This window comes from Eptatretus burgeri, chromosome 2 (genome assembly GCF_056783735.1).
Source record: "Eptatretus burgeri isolate ZD-2024b chromosome 2, Ebu_testis_v1, whole genome shotgun sequence".
Taxonomy (NCBI): Eukaryota; Metazoa; Chordata; class Myxini; order Myxiniformes; family Myxinidae; genus Eptatretus; species Eptatretus burgeri.
Genome location: NC_140962.1, coordinates 82,711,365 through 82,724,229, shown reverse-complemented (window position 1 = coordinate 82,724,229; position 12,865 = coordinate 82,711,365). Strand labels below are relative to the sequence as shown.

Below are 12,865 nucleotides of genomic sequence, written 5' to 3'. Positions count from 1 at the left end.
TGTAGAACACAAATCGGAACATGAATCGGGACACGAACCTGAAGTTTAGCAGTACTTCAGCTCTGAATTTGGCAAATGGAACGGAATCTCATCCCGAGTACACATGTGCAGAGGTAATTTTTTTTAGTCCGTCTGTCTATCAGTCAAACAAAATTGAAAATCATTCCAAACAGGAAATTTAGTTTTTAGTGACATCATAAAAGGACACAAACAACATGCACGAAGAAGTAATGTAACATATTAAATAAGGTGGTGTAAAAGGCGGTGCATCGACGGTGGTAAAATTCTGAATTTTTTTCTACAACCTTTAAAACCTTTATTTTTACCTCCGCCACTAAAGGTGAAGGAGGTTATGTTTTCACCCCCTTTCTGTCTGTTTCTGTCTGTCTGTTTGTGTACAGGATATCTCAAAAAGTTGAGGATGGATCCGAATGAAATTTTGTGGACAGGTTCAGTGTGTGACAAGGACGAACCAATTAGATTTTGGTGAGGATCTGGATCCGACTCCTATAATTTTAAAAATGATTCTTCACCTTTGAGAGATGGGGCCAAAATCGATATATAGCACGATATCTCAAAAAGTAGTGGACGGATTTGGATGAAGCTTGGTGGACATGTTGGGTGTGTGACCACAACTAATTGATTCAATTTTGTTGAAGATCCAGATCCGGATCCGGATCAGACTACTCAAATTTTTTGAAGGATTCTTTACCATTGAGAGAAAGGCTCAAAAACAATATATAGCACGATATCTCAAAAATGTATTGGGCCAGATATGTTCTTGTGGATCAGGCATTACAGGGCAGACGTATGCGCTCTACCGAGTGCCCTTCTAGTTTTTTTTTATTGAGTTGTATTCCTGAACACAGTGGAGAACACAAAATCACCTTGTTGGCACTTTAACAAAAACCTTCTGTTTCGTCGTACTTGGACAAAATAATACGCGATTTTATGCCATCTTGACCAAATCAAATTTGCCGCTCACGCTCTCAGCATTGGGGAATATTGAGATTCAGACAAAATCTCAGTTTGTAGGGAATATAGATTGTGCTTGAAAACACAAAGAAAGAGTTTAAAAGACCCCTCTCATGTCCTTTCTCTTATGTGCAGGATAAGGTGTTCTACCAACTCTTGAGTTAGAGAAGTGATGCTGGTCCCTTCAAGATGGAAGTCATTTTTTAATACTTCTAGGACTGGACACAAAAGAGAGCTGCTCTCTTGGGAAACTAGGTTCCGAGTAAAAAAAATACTGCACAGCAAGAAATAAAGGGGTGAATTCAACTACAGAAAGATGAAAAAGCAAGGAATGATTACAACTTTCGAGTAACAATTTTCTTACCCTGCACTGTAACCGTTTTCTGGACTGTGGCTGCTGGAGCTGGGCCAACCACCAAAGACTGTTTTGCTGGAACAGAAGTTACAGGGGCTGGAACCAGAGGTTGGGCTAATAAGACGGGCCTCCCAGCAGCCAGAGTGAGGGTAGGTCGGGTGGCCACTGTAGGAAGAGGGGCTACTACAGGCAAGCTGAGAATCTGTGGAGACAAAAGTGGCAAATGAAAAGTGAAACCAAATCAAAGTTGATGGCTTTTGGGAAGCAATTGAGTGCCTCCAAGACAGGATGGACAAACCTTTGCAGTTGGTGCAGTGATTGTGGTTGGAGTAAAAACTGGAGTGGCACAAGTGGTTGCTACATGGATTGGCGTAGCAGGGGTTGTTGCAGTATTGGGGGCCGAAACGTTTATCACATGGCCACCCCTAATGGCTACAAACTGCTGGAAGGCCTGCTGGGATGTTGAAATTGGGACACTCTGCGAGGAAATAGGAAGTTCCAGTGGCTCTTGCTTTACCTGCCCCAAGGGAAAAAAGAAAAAGAAAAGAATCATCATCATAAGCATGATGAGAGGGATATTCCAGAAGTTCTGTCACCTTTCCTACATAACATCATATTATGGACAAGCTGTGTTCATGTCACAATATTCCAAATTACCTAATCTTCTTCAATGAACTTCAACTAGCGGTGAAACCAATTTTTTGATCCCAGTACAGAAGCCTTCCTGCCGTCTGAAGTGTCCTGAAGCACAGTGGAAATGGCTGTAATAACTTCAACAGATACAAAATGTCTTCCCCAAAGCTAGTTTTTCAAGCACAGGTGGAAATTGTATGGACCGATATCTAGCGATTAAGGTGTGTGAGACAAAATTTCCCACTCTCAGGAATCTACCAGGTCACTGACATTGTGTTTTACATACAGCACAGCACTCTAATAAAGGGTGACTGTGTTCAGAAGAGCTGGATGCTTTCTGCGTACTGTAGAGCTCAGATGATCATGCAAAACCACAAGGTAGCAGTCCCCATTCACTGTTATATCTTGTGGAACTGCCCGATTTTGCAAAATTTCAATGTGGTTGTAAAGAATACTGTAAAGCACATTGATATTCCCTTACTGGCATTTGGCCTTTCACACAAGTGGAGAAGTTTGCCAATTTTCACTCTGATTAGGGAGTCTCCTTAGTTCTGACACAGTCGTGGCACCAGGTTTCATGTAACAGCAATGATGCGTTCCAAAGAGAGTGTCACCTTCCTCACGAAAATGCCAAAGATTCTGTTGAGACCGAGCAAGATGGTTGTTTTTGCTGTTCTGTGTTGATGTGGTGTCGAATTTGCCATCACCTTTCTTTTCCCCAAGATGCTCAGTGGCAATGCAGCACAATGTTCCCAAGACTTTCAGTGGCAATGCAGTGCACTGTTGACGGGTAATCCCGGCTCTGTTGCAAGTTCTTAAATTGTATGACGAAGGTCTTGGAGTAATAATTTGGTCATAACAGCGACAGTCCTCACAACCTCTTGTGAACGGCCTGCCTGAGTACAGTCTGTCATGCATATTCCTCTCAGAATAGATGGTACCAATCGCTGAAGTATTCTCAAATGCGGATAAGTGTTCTGGATAATTGAAAAAGTAATTATCGTTGCATTTCATGTGCATTATATTCTGCATCACGGTGAATTTAAGAAGAATCTGGATGTATTATTTCTGAATATTTATGCCATGGCCACATCGTTGGTGCTCAATGTCATTATTTTGATTCCTGGAACAAAACAAATTGTGAGAAACCTGATAGTGACCAGACATATCAGTAAATAATTAGACAACAAGCATGCAATCTTGTGATCCCATAGAGCACAACACTTTTCAATAAAAATGTTGCAAGTGGGGTGGCTGAACTTTGGGATTCCCATCCGAAAGGAAATGGAAAAGATAAAGAGAGTTGAGGCTTTTGGAAGGAGTGAAGGAGATGTGAAGTGAAGGAGAGGAGCATTTAACTTCGTTGTCTCACCGTGAGGATTTGGGGTGGAGTTTGCCTTCCAATGGGACCAAGGGGTGGCATAGCAGCAAAGGCAAGTTCTTCCTGATGGGGAGGGTGGTCATGATGAGAGCACAATTCTTATTTCCTTTATTATGTGAGGAACCGGCAATGTATGATGTGCTAAAATACCACAATGTTTCACTTCCCGCCGATATCCCCCAGACACTCTCCACTCCTTCATCCTACTCGATCTTACTTGTAATACTAGGCTGCCTCCATCCCCCTCCCTTCCCTTCTCCCCCTTCCCCCTCCCCATTTCACCCCACTGACTTCCTCCTTTTCTCAATTGATGCTTTCCATGCCCCAACATATGTAAGATGCAGCTGGTCCCTTATAGTTATTGTGGCAGTGATAATTTATGAGCGATACTTACGTTAAAAAGACAGGGATTATAAAAATATAAACAAAGAAAGAGTAAAGAGCACTGTGAAAATGAAAAAGGAAAGAAAATAAATTGGCAACATTAAAAAATATATATTGTAAAGTGCTTGATTGACAGTAAACACATTAAAGTTTGTACAGTGAAATACAACCTCAGTAAAATTTTCTGATTCTGAGTTTTCAAAACTTATTTACATTTTTCATTTGAGGGTAAAAGCAATTTACCTAATGCAATACAGTACCAGCAATCAATCACAGTGAGCAAACGCAAATTCCTAACTAGTGCACATTCAACCGAGATGTCCCATGGTGGGCAGATAGAAAACCGAGACACAGTTATCCAGAAAGGAGTAACACATCCGGAGTAAACCGATAGGGTGAATTAATTAATACACAAGGAACCTTTGATAGAAAAGGAACGATTATTTTACCCTTTGATGATGTTTATGTTGCATTTTCACCACATTAACTTAATTGAACTGAACAACGAAATGCATTTACAATCATCTTACATATCTCATTTAATTCCTTGGAAGGATTTTAAACAGGGTACCAGTGCACTTTCAACATTATAATGCTGGATCTTTAACACCTGCAAACTAAAAGCTCAGACAAGACAGCTGGCTTTGCCAGCTGGCTGGCCTCTTCTGGGAATCAAACTCAGGATTAGACAGTTCAGAAAAGAGCACATTATTGAAGGCCTATATATGAAATTAGAATTCAGTAAGAATAAGCAATTAAATAAAAGGTTCCTAGCCATTGTGCTGTGGAATGAATAAAGACATAGTTTCCATTACCCGCGTTTCTGATGCGCTTTAAGTCACTACTAACACTGAACAACAAATTTCAAAAAAATTTTTTTACTGGAGATGTGTAAAGTGATTAAGACTAATTTGGATACGCTGATTTCAAAAATCATAACCGTTTTGCTGTATCACGTCAGGATTTTCAGGAACAGAAATATTCCCATTGCCTAGAAGTCAGGATTTCAATGAAATTTACATATGTCTTTAACATGTCTATTTCGTACAATTGTTGTTAACTTGTGTTATATTTCTTTCTTTCAGATAAAGATGAGTAGGCGTTCCTGTACCAATCATCCTGACAACTTCTGTTATGTCTGTGGTCGGTATACCAAAAAAGATCAACAGCGAAGTATATCTACAGCAGTGAAAATGAAGGCCGCCTACTTTTACTACTTCGGGTGTAAGGTGGGGGACCAAGAACAGAGCTGGGCACCACACATCTGCTGCACAAGCTGTCACACAACTTTGACTCAGTGGTTGGTGGGCAAGCGCGTGAGCATGCCATTTGCGGTGCCCATGATATGGCGTGAGCCGCAGAATCATCATGATGATTGTTATTTCTGCTGCACAAGCATCGCCGGCTTCAACAAGAAGAATAAAGGTCACATCAAGTACGCTGACTGCGTCTCTGCTCGTAAACCTGTGCCTCATGATGACGAGAACCCCGTTCCAACACCTCCAGCTGATCAGAACATAGCTGTAAGCAGTGGTGAAGAGGATGGTGATGATGAACCTTTTGAACCCGACACTCAAGAATCACACCTTCTGAACCAGGGAGACTTAAATGATCTTGTAAGAGATCTCTCGCTGTCAAAGGCGAAGGCAGAGCTGCTTGGATCAAGGCTGCAGCAGTGGAATCTACTTGAACCTAACACCAAGATATCCTTGTTCAGAGCACGTCACAGAGACATGGCTGAGTTCTTTGAGATGGAAGACACGATGACATTCTGCAGTGACATCAACGGTCTGTTGAAAGAACTTGGGTGTGATCACGATCCTTCAGACTGGCGCCTCTTCATCGACTCAGGGAAGAACAGCTTGAAGGCTGTTTTGCTCCACAATGGCAACGAGAAACCATCAGTCCCACTGGCTCACGCGTTCGGCATGACAGAGACCTATGAGACTATGCGGCAGCTGCTTGATTCCATCAAGTACAATGACTTCAACTGGCACATCTGCGGAGACTTGAAAGTGGTGGCGCTGTTGTTAGGGCTGCAGTCAGGCTACACGAAATACATGTGCTTCCTTTGTCTCTGGGATAGCAGAGACGACAAGAATCACTGGACGAAGAAAGATTGGGAAGAGCGAAAAGAGCATGTACCTGGTCGACACAACGTGAAGCATGTCGCCCTTGTCGACCCAGCCAAGGTTTTTCTTCCACCACTCCACATAAAGCTCGGCTTGATGAAAAGTTTTGTACGGGCAATGGATCTGAATGGGCGTGGGTTTTTATACCTCAAGGAAAAGTTTGGCAACACCTTGTCGGAGGCCAAGATCAAGGCTGGTGTCTTTGTTGGACCGCAAATCCGACAGATTATGAAGGACGAAACTTTTCCGACAACTCTAAACCCCAAAGAGCTGGCAGCGTGGAGGAGCTTCAAAGCTGTGACGGACAACTTCTTGGGGAACGAGCGCGCGGACAACTATGAAGAAATAGTGCAGCAGCTGCTGGAGTCCTTCAGGAAACTTGGCTCCAGGATGTCCCTGAAAATCCATTTCCTACACCAGCACCTGAACTTCTTCCCTGACAACTTGGGAGCAGTCTCGGACGAGCACGGCGAGCGATTCCACCAAGAGATTTCACTCATGGAGACGCGTTACCAAGGGCGGCACAACCCGAACATGATGGGCGATTTCTGCTGGTTCCTGCATCGTGAAACTGACACAGAGCAGCACAAACGCAAAGTCAAATGCCTAAAGCATTTTTAATTACATTCTAGTGGAGTTTTTCTGTAATTTCTATAATTTTGAAGCATTCATGATGAAATAAATGAATAAATGAATTTTTGTAAATTTCATTGAAATCCTGACTTCTAGGCAATGGGAATATTTCTGTTACTGAAAATCCTGACGTGATACAGCAAAACGGTTATGATTTTTGAAATCAGCGTACCCAAATTAGTCTAAATCACTTTACACATCTCCAGTAAAAAATTTTTGTTGTTCAGTGTAATCGGTAGCTTCGCCAGCATTGCCAGACAAACTTCTGGGTTTGCAGTCATGACGTCGTCATGGGAGTATGATCATGGCGTTTGTCCAGGTCAGAGACCCAATATGTGATGACAGACTGACGGTACTCTCCCTGGTGATATCCCTGTGACTGCTGTATATGCATTTAAAAAAAAAAAATCAATATATTGTTACGGCTGTGGAAATTCGCAATACACCATAAAGGTCCCCAGCTCAGTTATGACGCTAAGTTTATGTGCAGATAGGTCCCCACCGTTGTTTAAAGGGATTTCTTCGTGTTCACCAGGCTGCGACCCTTTGAAATTGCCGTTTTTCTTTCGCTGTCGTTATTTTGGCCCGACAGAGCACGCTACGACCCTTTCCACCGCAAAAACCGTCCGAAAACGTCGAGCGAAGGCCCAGTGAAAAGAACTGGGATTATGCGCGAGTTTTCCCACCGTTTTTGCGCCGCCAAGGCTGGCACGAGAAGCGGCGAGGAGCTCGCTCACGATTGGTGGATACGGGGCGTGAGGTGGTCGGAGTGAAGGCACGCCCCTTTTCGAGAAGCTTCTCGAAGGGAGGCAGAGCCGAAAACGGGGAGGAGCGAAGGGCGGAGCCCCGCGCTATATAAGGCGGACCGCACGCCGGCTCTCGCTCTCCTCTCTTGGTGGTCGGGGTCGAGTGCTCTCTATTGGTGGTCGGGGTCAAGCTCTCTTCTCTTGGCGGTTCGCGCAGCTCATGTTCAGTTCAGTTCGTGGTGGCTGCTCGTCGAGCTCGCAGCTCGTGTTCAGTTCAGTTCGCGGTGGTTCTTCTTCGAGCAGCTAGTTCGTGAGCTCGGGCTTCTTCTTTTCTTGGGACATGGACGGGAGGCGCCGCTTTGCCAGCTCGGGCGCGCAAGCCTGCGCACACGAGAGGAGAGTGCCGGAGAGAGTTCGCCAACCGTCGCACCACGAGGGTGCAGGTAACCAGCGTCGGTCTCGTGGGCCCATTCGGTCATCCACGGCCCACAGCCATAAAGGTTTACGAACCCCGTCTACCCCTTTGCCTATAAGGAGGTCATTTCTTTTGTTCTGTGTGAATGATGTGGTGCCGTGTCCGTAAGTAGAACCTGTTTAAGTGACTGTACACTATAAGCATATTCGGTGGTATTGTTTTTGTTTCCATGCTTTTTCTGTATATTGCATGACTGCCTTGGCTGTACATACGTGCTGTATAAATAAATGTGCTTGGTTTGAATGTATCCCGTTCGTCGTGTCCTATTTCCCCTTTGAAAGTGCCATCTTGCATTGTGGAATGAGTAGTGGGTTCTGAACACCCGAGTAAAGAAGAATCACTGACCCGTCAAGGTCGGTGATAACACCGCTCGGTTATCCCTGTAGCACGGAATGAACCGCTTAAGCGGTTCGTGTCCTAAGCCGACCTGTGGCGTGGTGCAACCCCTCGGTAGGTTACCCGCGCGGGTATTTAGGTATATCGACATTCGGCGATTCACCCTATTTCGCGCGGGTAGAATGCGGACTGGGTTGTGGTCAGGTTAAACCCCCACCCGTGACTGGCTCCTGGCGGTAGTTCCAGGAGGGTCACGACTGAATTGTCCGTCCGGTGGGCGACGTGGCTGCCAATGGAGTTACGTGGCCGATCGCACGCCAGGTGGGCCAGAATTCGTCACAATATACTCGGGTGTCCAAAAATGAATATATCAAAAAGAATGTTGAATCGTTTTATCGTTATTCGAGATGCTGACATAAATTTGATATGAATACATGCATTAGACTTATAAGTTTTATTTGGTTGTGAATATAGATTGTTATTTTCTTTGTTTCAGTGAGAAACCCCATTTCCTGATATCATGACAAGTCCTCAAGAGAAAGCAAAAATTGTGGGATTTGTACATGAATGTGGTTCAATCGTTCAAGCCGAAAGGTGTTTTCAGCATGGAATGAACAAGCCAGCACCTGAAAGACACTCCATACAGAGATGGATGGACCAGTTTGAGGCTACAGGATCCGTCCTGAAGGGGAAATGTGCTGGAAGGCCAAGAAAGTCAAATGAAAGGGTGAATGCTGTTGTGGAGGCATTTACCAAGAGCCGTAAAAAGTCAAATACGGGCGCATCACTTGACTTAAACATTCCGAAAAAGCTCCGTTCATGATATCCTTCATATAGAATTGAGGTTTCAATGTTATTAAATGCAAACAGTTCAGAAACTTTTAGAAGAGGATTATGAAACAAGAGTAAATGTTTGTGAAGTGTTACTTGAATGGATAGAATCTGACAAATATTTTTTAATCAAACCTCATTTTTAGTGATGAGGCGACATTTCACATATACCCCTGGTGTTGGATTAGTGGTTACGGTGGTTGGCTGGGGATCTTAGGGTCCTGAGTTCAAGCCTCGTTGGCCGCTGAATTAAAACAAAGGTGGGGTTGACTCAGCCTGCCATCCTTCCGAGGTTGGTGAAATGAGTACCAGTGTACTGGTAGAGGGGCACAGTATCAACGGCAGAGTCGCCCCAACAAAATGATAGTTACCCGGCATCAAAGCTGCCAAACACAAGAACAAGATTTCACACATCAGGCAAAGTTAATCGTCACAATTGTAGGATATTGGGAGAAGAAAATCCGCATGACTTGTATGAACACGAAAGGGATTCGCCTAAAGTAAATGTCTGGTGTGCCATGTCATGTTCTTACATCCATGGATATTTATTTGATTAATTTATTTGATCCAAGAAGATCCTGACTTGTTAGAAAGAGCTATCTTTCAACAGGATGGAGCACCACCTCACTTTGCTCGAATTGTTAAAGTGTTCGAAAATCAAACTTTGCCACACCTTTGGATAGGTCAAGGAGGACCAATGAAATGGCCCGCTCGTTCACCTGATTTAACACGTTTAGATTGTCAACTCACCTGGACATTAGTCCAGTGAGCTTGTGGATCGAGCAGTGTCCGTAGGTGAGTCAGTCAGTCAGTACATAAACACTTCAATCATTATCACTTGAGCCAACATTATTTTAATGAAACTTGGCTAGAAGCTTCATATCTGATGCCGAATGAAGGTGCATTGACAACATCAAAATCTGTGCTCCTTAAGGGGGTGAACGGAGGAGTTTATGACCCCACAAAATAGGCATTTGTTCTCTTCTCCGAAACTAGACACAATTTCGATGAAACTTGACCACACCTTCATCACCCGTAATGTGTCAAAGTTTGTTCATGGCATTAAAAAGTAAAAAATAAAATCAGGGTCTAGGGAGGTCTGTGGGCGGTTTCAGCACCCAAAAATAGCAGCCCGAAACTACACACACAATTTCAACGAAACTTTACGACGGCATTAAAAAAAAAATCATTATAAAAATCTGGGTCGAGGGAGGTCTGCCAGGGAAGGGGGTTGAGCACTCAAAAACAGGTATTTACTCTCTTCTCTAAAACTTCACACATGATTTCAATGAAATTTGTCCACAACCTTCATCACCGGTGATGTACGAAAGTTTGTTCACTGCATTAAAAAAATAAAATAAAATTAAAAAAAAATCAGGATCTGAGGGGGTTCACAGGGAGTTTGAGTGACTGTTGCTCCTGGTCCAAGAGAGCTTCAGAACACGCGTTCCTATTTTCATGTCTTGGGTTTAAAAAAAAATAAAAAAGTAAAGTCTGCACTCGCAAGCCAAGGGACCTTGAAGAACTTAAACGTCATATTTTTGATGCTGTGTCGTTCATCCCTTCAGCTATGTTGGAAAATGTTTTCTCAGAATTTGAATGCCGAATTAAATCGATTATAGCGAATGATGGACAACGTGTATAACTTTATTAGTAATTCAAAAATATCTAAACACCATAAAAAATTAAAACTAAGGAAACCAAGGTGGCTGTGGAAACCAAGGCATTTATGATCATTGGTATCTCCCAAGGTGAGGCTGAGTCTTTGGGTCTCTCACTCTCTCACCACAGACAGGTCGGTGGTCTTTCTGTCTTCTATCGTCTCCTCTCCGGTCTCGCCCCCCCGACTGTGTGTGCGATTTGTCCACACCATATTTTCGCAGGGCACTCAAGGTCTGCCAACAACCCCCTTCTGGTAAAACTACCAAAATCACGAATCACTGCTCACCTTCACTCTTTCATTCTTCTTTTTTCCCACCTTTGGAATAAACTCCCACATTCTGTTCAATCCCATTCTTCCCTCCAGGCCTTCAAAACAGCTGTTCACCACCACCTCTTATTTTTCCCCCATCCTAAACCACAATCTTTTCTACCGCCATTAATCCACCCCAAACCCGCCTCCTTCAAATTCCCTGCTTTCCTTCCTGAAAGTCCCTGTAGTGTCCATCTTGTATACCCCGTTTTCCCCGCCCCATCCCTCTCCCTTCCACAGATCTCCTAATGTCTCTATTCCCCATTGTTTTGGGCTTCCCTCTCCCACCACTCTTGTCTCTTGCCCCCCCCCCCTTGCTGTGCGTTGTGTGTTAGCTCTCATACGAGCCTCAACAATGTATACAAAAAATAAAATAAAATAAAAAAGGAAACAAAAACTTACAAGTCCAATGCATGTATTCATATTAAATTTATGTCAGTATCTCAAATAACTATAAAACTATTCAACGTTATTTTTGCTATATCCATTTTTGAACACCCTATATAGATAGACCCATATGCAAAATATTACTTTGAAAAAAATTTTTTTTTCTCTTTTTAGCCGCGCAAGTGGTGGTGAGATCGCAAGCCTGAAGAGATCCATGAGATGAGATGAGATGAGATAACCCGATGAGATCACAAGCGAGACGTGGCTCTAAGAGAGCTCGGCGTTATTCTTCTTCTTCTTCTTGTTGTAGTTGTTCTTCTTCTTGTGAAGACAAAACCTTTAGGACTCGGCTCTTTTATATACAGGATCCGGATCTCCTTAAATACTAAAGAACTGTACACATCCTCGCATTGAGGGTACCTTTTGAGAGCGTCTATCATGAACTTTTAAATATATTCGGACATTTGCTTTGAAGTTTCGAAAAGTTTGCGTTACTATTTAAAGATTATTCCATTTAATGTATTGTAATTTTGTAAATACACGATTTATTTCGTAAATACACTATATTTCTTAAATACGTAAATACACTATGACGGGTCTCACTATTGGCTTAATCAAGGCACGTGATGAAATATCGGAAGTTGTTTTTTTTCTTCTTCTTCTTCTTCTTCTTCCTCTTCTTGTTCTTGTTCTTCTGGTGAAGACAAACCTTAAGGATGTGGCTCTTGGACACATTTGTCCTTGTTTTTAGTGGGGTGGGAAGTAGAAGGTTGTGGGGGTGAGGACTGAACAAACAATGACAGCACATTCACCTATAAATGCGACCCATTCAAAGACCACAATTACTTCACAGTGGACATAAATGCGCAATCACCCGTCCATACCAATGTGATCTTAACCACACAAATTGTGGGTGATCCATGTATCCTTCCATACACAATGCTCCTTGGTCCTTCTCAAATTCCAGTTTAAACCTATTGACTGTTTCTGTTGCCACGACCTTTCCTGAGAGACCATTCCATGCATAAACTACTCTGATTGAAAGACCCCTGCCTTACTACTGTCCGAACTCACCTCCAGAAATGCTTCAAGCAAGGATGTAAAAAAAAAAAAAAGCAAACACAGATATGAAAACCCTAACCTAAACAAAAGGAGATATGTTGCAGGCATCTATAGAGAAAGGTGTAGCAAAGAATTTAATCAGCCAATAACCTTTGCAATGGGCTGCAAAACCTTGGAAACCTTCTCTGTAATCTTGATTTTGGGGCTTCCTGCTGTGGAAGATAAGATATCAATAAAGTAGATGAGATTGCTTCCTTTAACATTGGGCAATTATATTTGTCTCGAGTTTCTCAAATTTCATTCACATTGATTTCACTCACCAGAGGAACTCATAACATAAGAAGAGCCCACAGACATGAGCCCAGGACTCATCTTTCCAGCAATTGGCGATTGGCTGGGGGTTCGTGGCAAAGGGGATGCCCTTGGAGTGGACACAGGAGATCCTGCAAAAAAAAAAAATCAGAATAATGATAAATAAACACAACATTAAAAATCACAGTTTTAGTTACAACTCGCAGGGGTGCATTACCGGGCAACGCCGGGTCCCTCCTCCCACCTCTTCC

The 12,865-nt window shown here is 43.1% G+C and overlaps 1 protein-coding gene across 11 annotated transcripts in view; it reads right to left on the bottom strand.

Annotated features, from left to right (window-relative positions):
• The window catches only part of YEATS2 (YEATS domain containing 2), a 194,840-nt gene that overhangs the window by 65,565 nt on the left and 116,410 nt on the right, over nt 1-12,865 (bottom strand). For 10 of the 11 annotated variants that reach the window (XM_085870069.1, XM_085870066.1, XM_085870064.1 and 7 more), the window contains 5 exons: nt 12,623-12,745; nt 12,453-12,514; nt 3,336-3,407; nt 1,629-1,847; nt 1,340-1,532 (listed from right to left, as the gene is read on the bottom strand). In XM_085870069.1, coding sequence (XP_085726195.1) covers nt 1,340-1,532; nt 1,629-1,847; nt 3,336-3,407; nt 12,453-12,514; nt 12,623-12,745 — 669 coding nt within the window. The remainder of the gene's footprint in view (nt 1-1,339; nt 1,533-1,628; nt 1,848-3,335; nt 3,408-12,452; nt 12,515-12,622; nt 12,746-12,865) is intronic. The other variant, XM_085870063.1, reaches the window with a different exon arrangement.